Here is a 19,585-nt window from a genome sequence, read left to right on the forward strand (position 1 = left end):
TTAAAATTTTTTATTGAAAAATTCGAAAATTATGTTTATTTACAACAAATGAGCTTGTCACTACAAAGTCAATGAATGGCAAAGATGTTTCGACATGTTTTCTTTTTTACTTATTTATTTTTTCTTATGTTTTTTTTCGCAGGAATATAAAATTCGTATGTACAGGTAGCTTCGTAAAGTAATAGTGGTAGATTCGTTAAAGGAATGTAGACATAGTAATGATTCTATATATAGATATTTTTTTTCAATCTAGAACAATCACGAGTAGTAACGACTAAAGGATCGCTTTCGAGATTCCCGAAAAGACACTTTATCTCTCGTCTCTCGGTCTTCGCTTCTTCCGGGAACAAAAGCGTTGAAATCCGTCTACGTTTCATCGAAGAACTTCAAAATATCAAGCATTCGTGTAAAAAATACGGTATATTCGTCGTTTATACAAAAAATTCGCGCTTCAATTATGCAAAGACATTCGACTATTTACAATGCGATCCTTACATGCTCATCGCTATGGCGTTTTGTTTCGTTCGTCCCTTCTTTTCCGTCCTTCTGCGAAAGCGATCCCTTGTTCGCCGTACATAACGTTTCGCTATGCGCGCTTGCAATCGTCGCTGATATCTCCGGCTATATATAGGTACCGACGTTCGCACGCGCAAAAAGATCCGAGTAGAATCTTGTGTACATATATATATATATATATATATATATATATATATATGTATTTGCGCGCCCCCGAGAAAAAAGAGCGTGCCCCGCATCGGATATGCATACATAGCTTTTTTTTATCACACCCCGCGACAAGAAAGCGTTTTCACTCGAGCAATGAAACTCAACATGAGTTAGAAGGTAAAATACTTTTCCGTCTCTAATATCTCTCGGCGAGTCGACTCGCCCGTTCAGTTATACAAATCGTTCATATGATACAGGATTCAGCTTTAGAGCAGTGTTATTTTCGTTATGCTTGATGCGTTTACCATTATTTTGTACAGCTAGACACATGCAGATATGAGCATCCGATTAAGCCGATACAACCGCGAAAATCTTTTTTTAGTTTCGTTTCAAGCTTGGTATCGAGAGATCACCCTTTCCTAAAGTCGAAGACCGCAAGTGCATATTATTATGAAAGCTCGGAGAACCGCTGTCGGAAAGCGTTAAAACGAACGAGTAAAGGAAATATATGGTGTTGTGTTAGAATGTGAGTGTAGTATTAGGAAAGGACGAAACTTACCAGAACAAAAAATGCAAAACGGCGATGCGTGAAAGTAAATAAGGTGACTGATCAATGGAGTGATATGCAAACAAACAAAAATAAAGACGGGCACAATTAGAATATGGCAGGATTTAATGAAATAATAACAGCTGCGATACATATAATCTTCCGAAAAAGTGTATAAAATAAATTGATACAGCTCGATCGATAATACATATTATATCGTTGCGTGTACGTCGTATTATAAATATAATATATGTCGCGGCGCTCCTAGGCCAATGGAAAATATACAAAAGGCACGTAATTATAATATAATACGTACTTATAGCGAATACATCATGAGTATTACAATAACGGAAAATGACGCGCTTAAGTAAACTGAAAACGAGTTACAATATAATAATAATAATAATAATGATAATAGTAAAATTAATAATAATAATAATGATGATGATGATACGATGACGATAGCGTGACAGATATATGAATGAGATAGACGAATCGAAGCACTTTCGACGCTGGTGCGACAAATCGTGACCACGATAAAACTGCCGCGCGATATAATGTTAAACTCAAACAAATATACACAACGTAAAATATTAATCATAAAAATTGTCTTTGGCAACAAAAAGTTATTTCGGCTTTCTGCTAAGAGTCAGCTTCTGACCAAACGTTCGATTCGCCCTTGATGGTTCGCATCGGCTTAACAGAAAGCTCGAAATAAAAATCAACACGACGTATATTTAAATAAATGAAATAATAAAAATGACGAAACGAAGATTTCTACAATGATTTTAGGCAATACCTTCTCATAGAAATGCGTATTTTTCTCTTTTATTGGCACACTGTCACGTAGAGAGATAATTAAAGATATAGCTTGATCATACTCGCGTCTCACGTGCTCCTTAATTATCGATCAACGGAAGATCTCGTATTAATTATTCATCTTTCTTTCATTTATACATTGTTTTTTTTTTCTTTTTTAATAATGAACACGAAGTAGTGTGAAATTCGTCACGCAAGCACCCACGGCGACCCTTGCATCTAACACTCTATACATAACATGTTTTGACGTCGGGTTCCCTGATATCTCCCCTTTTGTTCTTTCCTGGCGCTCTCGTTTTTCTCCTATTTTTCAGCTTTGCTCGACAGGTACGTATAAAATGTTTTTCGCGTATCGATTAGTCACGGGTCTCAGTTGCGTAAATGGCTTTTCGATAACATAGAAATATATGGAACAGACTCTTAGGTTTCTTCGAGACAGCAGTCGCTTAATTCTTTGTGCTCGGGAACTTGAATCGCATTTACAGTTTCTCGTAATCGGTTGTCCATCGGGACATAATTCGCTCGGTTTCGCACAGTGTACAGCTTTATAATGCAAAATTATTATTATTAACTACATAAGAGAGACGATCTCGCGGTAATCGAATTGATGTTTTCGCCTTTGTTATTTGATTTCGCATTTTACTTTTCTTTGACTCGTTTGTCCCAAGCGCACAGATCTGGGTTTATGTTTTAGCTTTGTTGCGAAGTACAGTCTTTTGGCATATAGGTGATCTCGTAGAGGAAACATTTTACGCAGTGATACAGATGTACGCTTTTGTGAAATTTCGAAGTTCATCTCTTTTACAAAGTGAAGTGGCGTATACAAAGTCAAAGTTTTTTCGATTGTGTATGTATTTTTCATGCAATAATACTGGGTTGCGATCATCATGGAAGTTTTGAATCGACTTTGACTTAGTGTGGAAATTGGTCATTTCAGATCTTTCCTCGTTTCTATAAAACGTTGGCGCAATATACAATTTTGCGAATTTTCACGCACTGATAATACGCACTAAAAAACGATATCGCTAACTGTATACGCATTATACAAATATTGATATGTTTCGTAGAAAAGAATTAGATTGTAGAGAAAACGAGAGCTGTTGGAATTTCATGAGGTTCTCTTCGCGTTTTGGAAAGCGATTCGTCAGTGACACGAAATTGCGAGAGAAACATATCGTCATAGGGATTATCTTTTTCTTATATATACAATTAGATACACAGTCGCGCAACGAGTCAATGAAAATTCTAGTAGTGTTTCTTTTAGATCGTATCCTAGACATCTGAGGAAAAGCTTAACATCAAGAAAAATATGGGATATATGTTTTTGTTTTTTTATTATTTTTTTTCTAAGGTGTCGGTCAGTCGAATTAGAAATAGATTATACGTTATGCGGTATTACGATGTATATCACTACGCGAATTCATAGTCGTAATTCTAAAAAGTCACTTTTCGATTAATTACAAACTCGCTCGTTCGTTATTGTTATTCTTTTTAATAGGAAACCACCGGGTTTCATCGCCACAAGAGTATCCGATGGCAAATGCAATTTTCTCGTGCGGTTTCCTGATCAAAGTACATTTCGAGCAAATCGTATTATGCGATAAACTTTGCGAAGAATCGTTAATAGGCCGTGAGCCCGAGTCGTAAAATATCGTAAATTCATTTAACATGGTCGAAGAAATCTCAAATTGCAGCACCAATTGAGCGACGTTTACTCTCATGTCATTTATTCAATCAAGCTCAACTAGCGAGTTGAGAGGCGACGTTTCACTTTAGTTTTCACAATTTTTCATAGGTAGGGATGCCAAATTTTCTGAGATAAATCGAAAAATTGAAGTATGATACTACGCAACTATACCTTGTTCTCTTTTATATATTAAACTACTTTCCTATATTATCACAGATCATACGCTGAAACGAGAGTGCATTACTTTTGACACTGTACATCAGCGCATTACATTTAGCGCATAGGTTCTCCGTTATCGAAACAAGCTTAACTTGTGGAACGATACAAAATTTTAACTCGGCGTTAATACATAGAATTAATTGCAAAAAGTGAAAATACTTGTGAGAAAGATGATGAGAAGTAATAGAGCCTTTATTGTTATAGAGGATAATCAACGACAATGCAATAATGCGGGTGTGCTGCATATCTCAGAAAATTTGTGGTCCTATCATTGACGATGATCAAACACAAAAGAAACTAGATACATCTGATATAATAGCTGGAGTACAATCGCTCCGCTCCCCTTCGGAAACGTCGCTTGTCAACTTGGCGTCGCATGATTGAGGTACGTCGTTCTTCGAGATGCTACTTTGTGAGTCTCGCTCGACCGCTACTAAAAGGCGAATAAATGCACGTAGAATTGAGTTTATATTATAATTGACAGATAACCAATTGATACGTATAGGGTGATCCCGTATCGCAAAAGACAATTTCATCTATTTTCTTTTTCTTTTTCTTTTTTTTTAATAATTATACTTTTATGATAATTTATATTAAATCTTATTATTGTTGTAATTATTAGTAGTAATATTCTTAAAACGACATAAATTTCTCTAATTGCAACATCGCCTAGGACCACCCCGTACATTGATTGTAATTATTTATTTTTCTTATTCACAGTCCGCGATATGCTCTCTTTATATGCTTTTTGTATACATACGCTGCAAAGTCAAAAAAGGAAGTGTCAGACACTTCCGGGAGATACTGGGGCGTCGATAGATCATTATTAATATCTTTTCCATAATTTTTTTCTTACGAAAGATCTTCACACCTGTACAACGACTATACTCTCTTTTACGAGCTTTCGAAGCTCGAATAATTGTTTTATTTTTTTGCAATATCCCGAGCAAGTATGTGCGTACGTAATTGCATACCTATATATATATATATATATATTTATATTTTTTATTTATATATATATAATTTTTCTGCACACTTCATTTTTAATTAAAAAGTACGTCAAAGTCTTATGTAGATAACAGTATAAAATCTCGTCTCTTCGTTATAAACAATTTATAAATATGAATCAACTGGTTTGCCGCCAACGAAACTCGCCAAAATGAGTTTTTTCTTTTCGGATCGCGTCGAGTGATCGATAACCGCGACTTTAAACGAGAGTTCGTGATCGAGGAATAAGCGAGGTAGGTCGACGGCAAAACCCGAAGGATATATATATTTATGCAAATAGTGATTCACAGATATTATAAAACTAACTAAACTTATGTGTACGTACGTACGCGAAAGAGATACCGCGAGCAATAATTCTTTTTCTTTTTCTCCTTCTCAGCCCTTCCGCACTTTATGTACACGATTTACTATTTTACAAGACTCTCTGCAATATATAAAGTTGTTATGTATATTCATATGTGTGTGTGCGTGAGTGTATATATATATATATATATATATATATATATATATACACACACACACACTTCTGCGCTTGCTCCGTCTATATAAATTATACAATACTTTATGCCTTGGCTTCTGCGCAGCTGCATTATGCATTTCAAATGTTTTCCCCTCTTTCTCTCCCGCGCTCAGCTTCCGATCACTCTTTGTGTATGTACACGCGCTCGATAGATCAGCCCGCCCGCAAATCGGTATTTTTTGTAATTGCACGCTGTACCCCCTGCCGCTGGCAGCCCACTCGCTATTATTAATATTCCCTTGTATAGAGCTTGCGCGCCGAGAACAATATTCGCGCGTCGTCGAAAATTCTCTGTCAATATATTAATATCGGCGCGGAGCTTTGCATCTAACTGCGCCCTTTGGGTGAAGCTTTCGCGGTCCTAAAGTTCCTTTCCTATCCTCTTTTTCTCCGCGTTAAATAATTGATAGGCTACCCTGTTTCGTTATCGATATCAATTATTCCAGACGCTATACACACGAAATTTCCTAGAAACTTTTGCAGCTTTCAAAGTGATTTTTTTTCCAAGCCGAACGTACGACTATACGAGTACTCTTTATCCTTTTTCGACCCACAGGGCGGAAATCAATAGAGCTGCTATATAGGTATATCTACTGAAATGTTTCGGTTCCAGACTTTCTTTATTTTTCATTGCCCCGACAATAATGATACAGTAATACTACTAATGCTAGTGAGGATAACGATAAATATTTCTTTTATTTCGACCAGAGCTTTGAAAACGTAACGACGCAATTTTTTTCCTTGTTTCTCTCAAGCCAAACACTTTGCTATACAACGCAAAATCAAAGATAATTTTCAACAACAATAGAGAGAAAGAGAGAGAGAGAGATTTTTTTAAAACCTTGTTTGCCGAAATTACGGGTTACTCTAGCGGAAAGTTTGAAACGGGCGCACTCGCGCGTTATTCACCGAGAGCTATACAACGAAACTTTCGAAATCCCCTCCTATATTACCTACACTATACAGAGATAAGAAATCGCGACTCACAGACGACGATATAGGCAGCGTTTCTTTTGTACAACGACGCGATAGTTATGCTTTTTGAAAAGTGAACGGGGACCGCACGGTATATATTTATATGTATTTATTTCGTCCACCGCTCGATCCTAATCTCACACAAAGTTTCGTTTTACCCAGCAGCAGTGTCAATGCGATACGTGCGGGAGATAGACGCGGAGAATTGTGTATATTTACAGGGTATAGCGAGCCGCCGCTCGCATTTCGAATATGGAATTCGCGAAATTAGTGCCGGTGAACTGTGTGCTTGTGTTCATAGTAGGCTCTAAGTTTCGTATTGACAACGGGTTTAATTTTTCATTAGTCGTTTATCGTCCTTAAGTATATAGAGCTATCCGTTCGTCCGCCCACTTCGTCGCTGAATAAAACGTTGCGTGCTTCGAGCGCGCGCGCGTGTGTATGTGTGTTATCTCGGGCAGACGCGAGCGACTCTCGAATTAAAGTTTTTCGTGTGCCTCGCTGTGCATCGCGTGCGTGGCCCGTTGCGCGCGCGAGAGTTTATACTCGAGAGTATAAATTAGTCTTTATGCGTGACTAAAATCGTCGCGTCGAATCGAATGGAATCGCGCTCGCGTCGCAGCTTGCTCGCTTTACAATTCTCTATTAACCTCGTCGCTGTATAGAATAATACATTTCAGGCCAAGTGGAAACTTACTCCGCCGGCGGGCCATTTTCAATGGCCGTCGACGCTGAGCTACTGAGATTACTCGTTTTTTTACTCCGCATTCTCCGCTCCGTGCGCCTACTCTCGCGATATGCAGGTGCCCCACGACTAATTGCATCCATTCGACTCGTCTCTCCCACACGTGCACACGGAGAAGAGAGAGAGAGAGAGAGAGAGAGAGAGAGAGAGAGAGAGAGAGAGAGAGAGAGAAGGAGAGCAAGAGGGAACTACCCTGTCCGTATACACTGTGCCTTTTCGAGGGTGCTCCACTGATCCAATTATCGCCGGATGTGGCTTCGTGAAAATTTTTCCCCCTTCTGCATTCGACATGGTAATTACCGCCGGAGAGCGGAAGAACGACGAGCGATCCGCGCCGAGCTCAGTCTCGCTTCTGCTATACCTATTCGAACACCTTAACGGGAGCCTAGAATACGAGAATAAAAAGAGTACGTCGATAGAAGATTGTCAATAACACCGGCTCGATCCCCCCGTACAAAACCCATTTATGATTTCTATATTTATAATTTTGATAAGCCGCACACTCGCACGCAGCACACACTCGCTGCGCGGACGGCGCGACGAGGGCGTCCGGCTCCCGCGAGAATATGTATATATGTATATGTGTACGCTTGACGCTCGTCTTATCTACAGTAGAGTGCGGGAGCAGGTGCGGCGGGTCGTCGCAGCGTCCGCGCGTCCTCGGAAGCCTGTATGGAGATGCGCTCAGCGGGCGGACGCGGGCAGCTCGGCGAGCTCCAGCGCCGCCGGGGTGATGAGCAGCAGCGAGGCCGAGTCGTGGGTCCGGCTGCAGGCGCTGGGGGCGCGCGCCAGGCTCCAGGCCGACGACATGATGGAGAGGCTGGAGGAGGCCCAGCCGAGCTGGGAGGTCGCGGCGCTGAGCCGCCGGCGCAGGTAGAGCTCCAGCTGGGCGTTGCGCTGCTCCAGGAGCCGGCGGTGCTCGCGGCTGGCGCGGCGCAGCTGGCGCAGCAGTCTCTCGCAGCGGCGGACCGCCTCGCCGTTGCCCGTCCGGTGGTGGTGGTGGCTGGTGGAGGAGGCGAGTCGCTGCGCGCGGGCCCGGCGCAGCAGCTCCTGGACCTCGGCCGCGCGGTGGCGCAGCTCCTGGCCGCGCTCCTCCAGCAGCAGCAGCTCCTCGGGCCCTCGAGGAGTCGTCTAGTTCGAGTCGGTCTGCCGGCCTCATACGTGCGTCGCCAGCGTACTCACGGCCGAGGTGCGCTTGACCGTGGCAACTCCGCCGTTCGGCCCGCCGGTTATGTAGTGGGCCGACAGAGGCGCCTGCACATGCAACAAAGACCGTGCCTGTTAAACGTTAATCAATCGGATGACGCTGCGCGGCTAACTCGATCTCGGGCGCGTCACGCTCAGGTGAGCAGAGTAGGAGCCGGCTCGTGGCTTTGCGGCTTCGGACTTGTTGTTGCTACCATTTTCAAGCGCGAAAATTACCTGGGGTCCGGCTCCGTTCAGCGTATTCAGGTTGTTCATCCGCATGGCTTGCGTGTAGGGCGGCGGCGCCGGCGTCACCCCGGGTATGGCCGTGTGTGGCGCGTGTCGCAGCTGCTCGGCCGCCGACATTCTGCGGATTCAAAAGAAGAGAGGGATGAGGCGCCTGTTGAGATTTTCGCCTTTCACGCGCGCCAATCTCGTAATGCGTGTTAATGACGCTAATGCAATTGGATTATTAATCAAGCAAAATCAGGGCTGCTCGCATCCCAAGACGCTAGCTCGGCGTGTTTATCTCGTTGGCTTTGATTTCGTAATTAGCCGCGTCGCTGGGCTGATTAACGCGGGGGGGAAGGACTGACCTGAGGTAGGGGTTGCCGTAGGTGGCGGAGAAGCGGGGGTCTATGATCGGGGTCGTCTGGGGCGGCGGCGTGCCGCCCAGGTTGGCCGAGCTCAGCCCGATCTTCTTGGAGGCGAGTATGCCGCTGGATGGAATCCTGCTGAGGGACTCGCGCGACGCGGCCATCCCCGTCTGCGTCGAGGGCGGCATGTAGTCGCGCGAGTAGTCGACGTAGGGCACGTAGCCGTTGTTGTTGCTGCCGTCCTGCGAATATCGAGTGGGTGTGATGGGAAATTTTCATCGTTATTATTGGGTATAAATCAATGAGAGAAAAATGAAAAAAACTCACGTTGCTCTTGGGCGGGAAGGAGGGCTCGGTGTAGTCGGCGCTGTAGCGGAATCCGGCGATCGGATTGGGCACCGGGCCGGCGAGCGCGAGCGCGTTCACCCCCCGGGTGCTGCCCTCGCCCTCGCTGTCCAGCGCAGTCACGCTCTCGGCATTACTGACGCTCGAGCCCGCGCGGATGTCAGCCTTGACGTCCGAGAGATTGCTGCTCCGGTCGCTTTCTCGGTAGCGGTCGGCGTTCGAATCGGTCTCCTCTGCAATTCATCAAAAGTCCCGGCGTTCATACGCGCACACAACCGCTTCGCTGCGCTCTCTCTCTCTCTCTTTGTCTCTCTCTCTCTCTCTCTCTCTCTCTCTCTCTCTCTCACGGCCCTCTGTGTGTATTTTTCCCCGGAAAACACACGGACGCCGCCGCTACTCGCTTTTATAAAACATGCATGGACATCGGCGTTCTCACTCTCCGCCGGCTCTCTGTTTTTGCGCGCTGACGTTCCATTACGATCTCGGCCGCACCCCCTCTCGTGTATTTTGTCGTTTATCCTTTTTTCCCTTTTCGCCCGCTGCATATCGAGAGACAGAGAGGGGGAGCGAGTCGATTATTTTGCGCTCGCGGGAAAAAAGCCGCCGCTGTCTGTCCGCGCGACTGGAATGCCAGCGCGCGCGTTTTACGACCGATCGCCGCGCATAAATTAATCCGCGACAAACTATCAACTATTGAAACAGTCGATTATCCGCTCGGCCGGGCGTGAAAGGGAGAGAGCGCCTCCCGGCACGAAGATAGCTCGATCGATGATCATCGGCTCTCGCTCGTCTATCTTTGTCACAAAGTCACATTCAGGCGACTTTGCGCACGTGTGAGCTTGCAGGGAGCGAGAGAGGAGCGGCGTCAATCGCTGCCCGTTATACTTACGCATGTCGTTCTCGTGGGCCTGGGCGGCTTTCGGCTGCGGCTGCTTGATGCGCTCGCGACAGTGCAGAATGAGGATGACTATGATGCCGATCAGTATCACGCAGACGACCAGCCCGACGACGATCAGAATGAGCTGCCAGTCAACTGGAATCAACGCTAAGCGTCATGCTTCGTTTAATAGCGCGTAATAAACTCAGGAGAAAAATGTGCTTTCATTCATTTTCTACATATTATATAGTGTACGATGGATGATACGCGATTGTACACGCAATTCTTGCTGCTGCTGCTGCCGTGTTCCGTGTTCTCCTGCGTGTCGACATGAGAGAAATAAACAAGAAAGGCGAGCGGGTTTGCGGTTGAACAAACCGAAGCCAAGTGCCGAACCAAATAGTATTCGCGAGGACATGAAAAATCCATTTCGCTGCAGCTCCCGGAGTGGCTTTTAATTTCCGAAAAATATCCCGCACCGCGATATAACGGCTTTCGATATCGAAGCTCGGGCTGCATGTGTGCGCGATACACGAAATTCTTTTCGAGGGCAAACGCGCATTTTCCAGCGAGGCATCTTGAAAATGCGCCGCGAGTTGTTGACACGCAATATTCGATGCGGCTCCTTTTATTTCCGAGCGGAGATCTCCCGAGTAATGTCAAAGATACACTCGCGGCGCCTCTCTCAGCCACGAGAGAAATTAAAAGCCAACAAGTCGGGGATGCCGCGATGATTGTACTCGGCGAAGCCGCTGCGGAAACTTATATCAACTTACCGTGGGTCGTGAGCTTGATGACGGCGGAGTCGGTGCCGTAGGCGTTGGTCACGGTGCAGTTGTAGTCGCCGAAATAGGCGGACACGGGGTCGAGGAGCGTGACCGTGCTGACCACTCGCTCGGGCTCGTACTCCTCGTGCCTGTAGAACGGCGTGTTGTTCGACGAGAAGTTCAGGTCCCGTCCGGCGAAGCTCCAGACGACCGAGTCGGCCTTCGGCACGGATATCGCTATGCACTGCACCTGCGGACACGCAAACGACTCTTCTCAAACGCGGAGCACAGAGCGCGGCCGCTTCGCAGAAGGCCGTACCACGTAATGGCGCGCTCCGAACGGCTTTCCGCGAGTTGTATTAGATTTCATTGTGCCGTAAAATGAATTTTCCCGGAAACGTTGCAGTGTGAAAGCCGTTCGACCGAACGCGGCAACTTTTATCTGATCGCTCGATCGCATGCGAACTTTGCGCGGTCACATTGAGAGTATGATAACCTTTTACAGCCGCGCGGTGTAACTGCCGCAGAAGAAAAACGCCGGAGATAGAGAGCGAGCGCTTACCTTGATGAGGCCCTCGTCGGGCACGTACTGGGTCCGCTGGGAAATGATGGTGGGCGCCGCCCTGATGTAGATGTTGGCCGAGCCGGTGAGCTCGGGGAAGCCGGGGACGCGCGCGTGGCAGTAGTAGCGGCCTGCGCTCTCCGGCCTCACGGTCAGCGTGATGTTGGGCGTCGTCGCCAGGATGCGGTCCGACTCCTCGTGCGTCCAGTAGATCTCCGGCTGGGGGTTGCCGTCCACGTCGCACTGGAGCGTCTCCGAGGCGCCGTAGTGCGACTGCACCGAGACCGGCGGGTGTCGGAACTGCGGCCCGTCTGCGAACGCGAAAGACCGGCGGTTACCGCGGCTGCACTCGATCGAGAGCTCGGGCAACGAGCGCGACTGTATACTCACAGGTGACCTCGAGCGTCTTGGTCTCCTCGCTCTTGCCGACATCGTTGTACACCTCGCACTTGACTATCGCGTCGTGGTAGTCGCGCGTCACGTTGTGGATGATCATCTCGGTCGTGTAGTCGCCCACCGCCATCTTGTCGTTAATGTACCACCTGCGGGTGCGCGGGAAAAGTGGAAGAGGCTTTATTTCGTGCAAAAATTCATTGGATCGGATTGAGACTGCTCGCCGTGGCGCATATTTCAAAGTCCGTCAGAGATATCGCATGAGATTGCCTAATGCGTATTTATTACTCGCGCGAACAAGGCCGAGAACGCAGAGGCCCAAGCAAACGCAGTGATGAATTTTTGCCGCTGGGATTCGTGCAGAGGAGAAAAAAAGAGCGCGCGCACACGCAATTCGACGATATTAATCCGCAGTTTAGACCCGAGCCCAGATAAGCGCGAATTTCAGACTTTAATGACGGCGAGTACTCTCGCTGTAGTTCGCGAGATGGAATGATTAATGCGACGCGCGTACGAAAGGGCTGCACAACTTGAGAAACAATGGTTTTGTCGGGTAATTTCTCGAAAACTTTTCTCGACACATCACACCGAGAACTGCCAGAGCGAATATATTTAAAAAGGAATCGCTGCGGAAAAGTATCCCCGAGTTTCGCAGTTGTCAGAGTTCGACACTTGCTGTAGCCAGTGTGTGCTATAACTTGGCGCGAGTCAGAAGACGTGAAAGCTCGGCCCTTCACGCGAACCCGACATTTACAGCGGGCTCGGCGGGCTCGAACGGAAATTTCTATAATCAACTGATCGCTCGGGGGTAATTATTACGCGATTCCGGGAGAAAAACGGATATGCGACGAGGTCAATTGTCCCGGTTCACGATGACGACGACCTTTTGAATTTCGACCGAAACGGGGAAAAAGAGCTCGGCCGCGCGTAGCGCGTGTCACGCAGAAATTTTTCAAACTTTTAAAGCCGCGCGAGTGATAAGGCTGCCGGTGTGTCGCTCAAGGATAATCGCCCCGCATTCTTCGCTGGTCGGTGAATCAACGTGGCGTGCGCGGCAGATAAGATTCGTAAATATCGGCACATTTACGGAAGGCTATGCAAATAAACGTAATGAATTGTCCGCGATGTTTTCCCTCCCCGGCGTGCGTGGACGAAAATTGGAGCGCGCGGTATACATTAAAAACCGCTCCATCTTCTTCTACACACACACACACACGTGTGCGGGATTTCCCCCGGCGCCCTCGTCGGCAAACGTCAGAGATTAGCAATCGCGCGCCAAACGCACGAACGGGGGATAAAGAGCGCGTGCAGCTGAAAGCCAGTCTAGATTTGACATTGTCCTCTTCAGAGAGTATCGATTGGGGCGGCTCTGCCCTGTTCTCGCTCTATCTCGAGCACGCGGCAATCAGTCGACAGCGGGTAAGAGGGGGGAAGAGGGCGCACTTTGACAGTCGGTGTGATGTCGAAAAACCAAACAATAAAATCAGCAAAAGCTGATTGCGCGTCGCGCAACTTACTTGTAGTCCATTTTGGGCGGATTGCCCTCGGCACGACACTTGAATCGAAGTTCCGATCCCTCGCGTATCTGCTCGTTCTGCTGCCTGTGTAGAATCTTCAGCGAAACCTTCGGCGCGTAGCGGACCTGCACAGGAATACAAAGTAGTTTAAAACCTGAGTCGGTGTAAGCTCCGGAGCTGCAGAGAGAAAGAGCAGGGGGGTGGAGAGATCAAGGGAAGCCTGCGGAGTTTAAGGCGAAAGACAGAAAAGCCCGACGTGTATCTCTCTCTCCTCTCTCTCCGCAGCGCTGTTCGTTAGCGCGAAAGTTCGCCATTTCCTCTGGCGCGCGCGTGCATGCCTGCCTCGGCAGACTCTCTTTTCAGAGCCAAACGAACCGTGCAGCGCAGCCAGCCGGCGTATAGGTCCGCGGGCGAATGACTAACGGAGCTGGCCTCGAGGAACCGCGGATTCATTCCGTTCCTCGAAAGACGCTCGCGATAAATTCGAGCGGTTTGATTTTCCACGCGCCCGCATAGGAGGAATTCCTCTTTTGCGCGCGATGGAATTCAGATTTTCGTACGAATCATAATTGCTAAACCGCCCCCCGACATTCCGAGTTTTCAAAGCGTCCGTCGAACTCCTGGAAATCGAGGTAACTTTCGGCCGCGGAAATTTTTGAACTTTGCCGGTCGAGTCCGATAGAGCTCCATCAAAGCGGACGCCTGCGCTTTATTAGCGCGCGAGTGCAAAGTTACATCCAGATTCCCGGCCCGGAGGCTTGATTGATCCGCGTTGCTACACATGCGGCGTGTGCAGGCGACAGAGCAGAGTACGTTACCTCGACGCGCAGCTTGGCTATCTGCGGCGTGCGATCCGCCGCGTTCTGACTCTGACAAGTGAAGGTGGTGTTGTGGTGCTCCTTGCGCGGCGTCACGGTCAGGATCGACTTGACGTTGTAGAGCGGTCCGTCCTGGTACTGGGACTGCTGCGTCTCGATGCCGTCGTGCAGCACGATGCCCAGCCCGTCGATCCACGTGATCTGCAACAAGCAAAAGTTTCCTCTCCGTCAGACTTTTTCCCAAGGACTCCGCGCGTCTGACCAATGTCGACTCGCACTACTCGATCGAAATCGTACATTCGAGTGCCCGAGATCACGGGTTGGCGCAGCGCTAGTCGAGTAATGAGGGGTAATAGACAGCGACCGCTCCGGAATATTAGCTCCGTAATACCGGGCCTCGGATTATTCCACTCGATGCCGCGTGTATATGGACTCGAATCACATGCTCGGCGCTCGTATAAATGACGATCGCGCGCGCGGGCGCGTATGGCGATTAAAGTCCGCGTTTCAAAGTCGCAATGGCCGGGCGATATGGCTCGCAGCTGTGTAATGACTGCGCGCTCGCGCGGTAACGTGATATGCGAAACGATACCCTATTCGTGCCTTTGGATTCAATTTTCGTACTCTCGAAATTTATCCGGCGCGAGAACTGAGACGTAAGTTTCGAATCATCGAGAGCCAATATTGGGTAGGAAGGGTACGCGAAAAACGTAAATTCAAATCCGATCCCATTCTCCTGCGCTTTTGCGCGTACATGTATCGGCGCGCGCGTGATTTATGCATCTCCGATATATATACAGTAATCTGAGTTTCGCCGCGCCTGAATCGCTTTCCCGCTGCCTTGAACAAATAGGAGCCTATGCACACACACACACATATTTATTTCATCGCATAGATCCGGGGAGCGGGAAACGCGGCTTTGATCCCCGCTCCCGCCGAGAGAAGATATTCGCCGGGAATCTCACGAATTTCTTCATCTCGGAAAATGCATTGTGCCCATATATATACAGCGTGAGCTAGACTGCTTCCTCGCCCTCGGCAAGAATCTACTCGCCCGCCCGTTCTTTCGGATACGTAGGTATATTTGCGCAGCTCTTTGCCTCTTTCGCTCTTTCCCTCGCTGCGCAGCTTATTGTAAAGTGTGTATCATATAGAGGAGAAAGCCACTTGACCGGAATAATGTCGTGCGCCGCGCATTCCCTCAGCCTCCGGCCGGGCCGAGGGCAATACCGCAGACGTCGGCGCGATTCTTCCGCGGCTTTGTTTTCGCCCCGGCTCTCGCGTGCATTTTCAATATACGAAATTGCAGCCGAGGCCGCCGTCGCCGCATCGTGAATATCCGACCAAATGACGCTCGCCAGCGTGCGCCCGGTTAATGGGATTAAACGCGCGGTGGCGGTCGGCATTATGCGCGGGTGCGCGATACGCGCTCGCTCATAGATTGAAACTTTCGCCGCGCGAGCGGATAAATTGCAATTTTCCTAATTCGAGCGCGAACTGATGCAGCTCCCGCGAAGAGTTTTCAATGAGGAGGATAACTCCATTGTGCCGCGGGCTGGTAGCAATTATCGATGATCGAGGCGGGAAATCGGCCCGTAAAAAGCAGAAACCGCGACACGGTATTAGCAGCGGGCGGACCCATCAGAAATTTAACGCTCCTAGAATTCGCGCTAATTAAAACGCGCGATGACATTACAGAGTCGAGTGTGCTTTGTCCGCGCGCACTGCTGAGCCGAAAAATTAGCCGCCGGAAGCCGACTTGCGGGAGTTTTCAAAACAATTTTCCGGCCAAGCAGCGCTCGTACAACGAATCGGGAAAATATTTTATTTTCTCGAGCGAAAACGTTGAATATCGCCGCGCGGCCGATATTATATGCGCGGTTTATTCGATCGTTGGCATTTTTTCCCTCCGCGAGCGGCGAACGGTCGTAAAAGTCGCGCGTATCGGCGGTGCGTTTGACGCCCCATAAAAGGTAAAAATATTTCATTCGCGAGCGGCATAATGTACGCGGCCCTTATACGCGCATATGTGTTTCGAATTAAGCGATTTTTACGACTCTTTATGCGGCGTGTCGCGTGTGCGCGGACAGCGCTCTGGAATAATGCAAATGGGAATCGATCCGGCAGTGCATTCGTCCATTGACTCGCGCGCGCAAGCGGAAAAGACGCCGCAGAGCCGAGATAGTAAAATCTGCAGGAGGCACGCACGAAAATAAATTGGAGTGCCGGTAATCACACGAGAAGCGCACGAGCCGGCGGCTGCCTAATGCACGGCAGTTCTTATCGCGAGCCTTAAATAAATAGCCCGTAATATATGGACCCTGGCCCCCTCTATATATAGCCGGGCCGGGAGAGAGAAGTTTCGTTATCCGCGAGGCGGTAACGGCGCTCGTTAATATGATATACCGGGCGATAGGATGGCCGAACTAATGACGGGCGCAGCGCTGCCGTACGTGTGCAAGCGGAGATTCGATTCGGAGGAGGCCCTCGCCGTACTCTCTTCGCTCGCGCGCGCGCGCGCGCGCGTTATGTATTGCCGCGCGTATGGACGGCCGAGGGATGCGAGAAGTTTCGGCGCTGCTGTACTTTATGGGGAAAGTGCCGCTGTACCGGCCCTCGGGGGTCTATTTCCAGTCCTGGCGGGCCGCGGGAGTATCGGCGATGATTGAAGGCTCGCGCCGCACGTTCGCGTATATTACGCGGACACGCATTAACGTTGCTTTTATCGGGCGCCGTCGTGCCGTATTTACTGCGGCCGATGCAGTAAAAACGCCCGCGAGCGTTTTACTGCCGCTGCTGCTTTCTCGGAAGACTCGGTCCGCTTGACTTTTTACCCCGTATTCTCGGATCGGCCCGTCGTAATTATAGGCGAGGCGAGAATAGCGAATTTCGCGAAAATCAATACGGGTGCAAGCGCGCTGCACAATTCAGCCGTCGACTCGTCGATAAATCAATCCCCCGCGGAATCAGGAGGCCGTCTCGCGAGGGCGCGCTTCAATAATTCGGCCCGTAAAATGATATGCACGCTCGAAAAGTAGATCGTCTTCGCGGCCACGCTCCGGCCGTAAATCATGCACGGCCATCGAGGCGCCCCCATTATAGACGTCGCGCGATTACGGCGGGACTAGCCAACTGCTGCTGTTTCGCCTTGCCTCGCTAATCCGATTAGCCCGCGCCGATTCAATAATTCTCGCCGACGATTTCCCTCGGATACGGGTACACGCGCCCCGCGAGGAGCCGCGCAGCTATCCGAGTATAGTCGTGACGCGGCGAACGCCTCCGGTTCACGCGGCCGGCTATAAATTAACCGCTCAGACGACGCCTGTACATACGCCTTACCCGTCGATTCGCGGAGCCGATGACTCCGATCCGCTCGGATTCCATTATGCGCCTGCTTTCTCGCGAGATTTACGCCGGTGCTAAAAAGCCCGGCTGAAAGGGGGAGACGTAGCCAGATTCGAGTTTTTGACGACTTGTCGCATTTCGTCGACAAATTCCGCGAGTTCTCGTATAAAAACTTTATGGCTGGTTTCGATTCCGGATTTTATCGCTTCATATGCAGTAAAGGAGTAGTCGATAAACAATTTTCTCAACTTTTTTTCCCCGTTTGGTTGTTGGCTCTCGGCACGCCTCGCTCGCTCGGAAAAGCCCATCTGTCTTTGGCCAGTACATTAAACGATACGGCCACGGCCCCTCGGAGCCTGATAACGATTGCGAATCAATTAAGCAACGCCCCCTCCGGAACATTCGTCTCTATCAGCTCCGATAACTCCGCTCATTAATTTCGACAATATTGACGAATCGCGCTTCTGCCGGCGACGACGAGATATTGACTCTCGGGCTGTTTTTCAACTCCCGCCGCACTCTTGACTGTGGGGCGGCCGCGAAGAAAAAAATCGCAACTTTTCGCCGGGCACTCACGGCGGCGGGGTCCGGAAAAGAGATGCCGGCAAGAGATTCTCGACCGCTTCCTCCGTCTGCGGATGCTCGCTTAATTTGACCTCGAGGAAAACTCGTTCAAACTCGCACCGCCGCAGCGTTTTTCTCTGCAGCCCTTATCTCCAGCGGCTTTTTTCTTTACAGCCGCGCTATATCTCCGCAGCTGCGCGCCGCGTATTATTCCGGCCTCGTATAAAACAGTATTATCGTCGCAGATTCGAGCGCACGCAGTTGTGTACGAGAGGTAGAGAACGAGGGGCCTCGGTAGGATCGATATGGAGAAACTAATAAGGAACTTTCCGCGAGCGTCCATTCCAATTCGACAATAGAAACTTTTGTATGTGCGGCGGCGGGCGAGCGAGTCTCTCCCTGCGCTAACAAGCGAACAACAAAGGTTTGAGCCGCGGCCAGCGCGAGCTATACACACCGCCCGGACGAAATGGAAGCCTCGTCCGCTCGGAAGGTAAACGGCTTCTCCAACTTTATATTGACTTTCGCTGTTTCATCGGGCCGGGTTTTTCTTCTCGCGCGGCGATTTGCCGGCCGCTGCCCGCAGCACCACTCATCCCTTTTTCTCGCTCCGCCGCTGAATCTTGATTAGCGCGATAAAATTTCTGCGCCGAATTAGGTCGATTCAAGGGCTGCCTCGGCCTTGTTTCTCTTTGCCCCTTACGCAGGTGATCTCGAAATTGATTAGCGCGCCCCGTGCCCTATACGTGAAACGAGTTGAAAATTAATTAATCTTTGCTTTGCATTTTCAGGACGTCGCAGCCATAAGGGATTACAGCCGCCGAGTACACGTGAGTAGCCACGTTTTACGATTTCTTTGCCGACGTCTATACGTCGATCATTATCGAGCTTCGAGTCCGAGTTACTTGCCGCGGAAAGTTTCTCGGATTGGTTTATTGCGCGCCGCGCAGTGGCGGAGGATTCCGCTAAAGAGCGCAGTGGAAAAACGAGGACAGGAGCAGAAAACTGGTTCAAAGAATCAGCGTTAACTTTCCTTAAGTGCTTTACGCTGCAGCGGCGGACTTTTCCGAGGCTGCTCCCATAATTTCCGATGGTCGCGGCCTCGGCTTTCTGTTTCTCGCGCGCGCGAATTTTTGAATTCCCGCCGAAATGAAAAAGGCCGAGCGAGTTAATTCAAGGATCCGAGCGCTGGGGGCGAGAGAACTCGTGTCTAAGGAAATTTGCAGGGCGGAGGATTAGTTTAATTGAGGAAAGACACAAAGCGCCGCGGCGAACGAGAGAACGCTCAATTCTTTCTCCGCCTCTCCGGGTGAATGAAATTCAGTCGACTCCAGGCGACTCGCTCTCCGTGCGCGCTAACGCGAAGCAATTGCGCTTAATTGCGTCGTAATTAAGTGCCAAAGATACTCGGCTGCAGCGGCCGGCCTTGT

At 49.0% G+C, this 19,585-nt stretch overlaps 1 protein-coding gene across 2 annotated transcripts in view; it reads right to left on the reverse strand.

The window, feature by feature from the left end:
• Positions 1–237: 237 nt before the first annotated feature.
• Positions 238–19,585, reverse strand: part of LOC100122141 (irregular chiasm C-roughest protein) — a 72,829-nt gene continuing 53,481 nt past the window's right edge. Inside the window, exons 4-13 of one of the 2 annotated variants that reach the window (XM_008203560.4) lie at positions 14,247–14,447; positions 13,429–13,553; positions 11,909–12,060; positions 11,519–11,829; positions 10,966–11,206; positions 10,202–10,345; positions 9,295–9,545; positions 8,968–9,209; positions 8,609–8,738; positions 238–8,440 (exon numbers count right to left, since the gene is read on the reverse strand). In XM_008203560.4, the coding sequence (XP_008201782.1) occupies positions 8,342–8,440; positions 8,609–8,738; positions 8,968–9,209; positions 9,295–9,545; positions 10,202–10,345; positions 10,966–11,206; positions 11,519–11,829; positions 11,909–12,060; positions 13,429–13,553; positions 14,247–14,447 (1,896 nt within the window). In that variant the 3' untranslated portion in view covers positions 238–8,341. Of the gene's footprint in view, positions 8,441–8,608; positions 8,739–8,967; positions 9,210–9,294; positions 9,546–10,201; positions 10,358–10,965; positions 11,207–11,518; positions 11,830–11,908; positions 12,061–13,428; positions 13,554–14,246; positions 14,448–19,585 lie in introns of both variants that reach the window. The other variant, XM_008203558.4, reaches the window with a different exon arrangement.

This window comes from Nasonia vitripennis, chromosome 5 (assembly GCF_009193385.2).
Source record: "Nasonia vitripennis strain AsymCx chromosome 5, Nvit_psr_1.1, whole genome shotgun sequence".
NCBI lineage: Eukaryota > Metazoa > Arthropoda > Insecta > Hymenoptera > Pteromalidae > Nasonia > Nasonia vitripennis.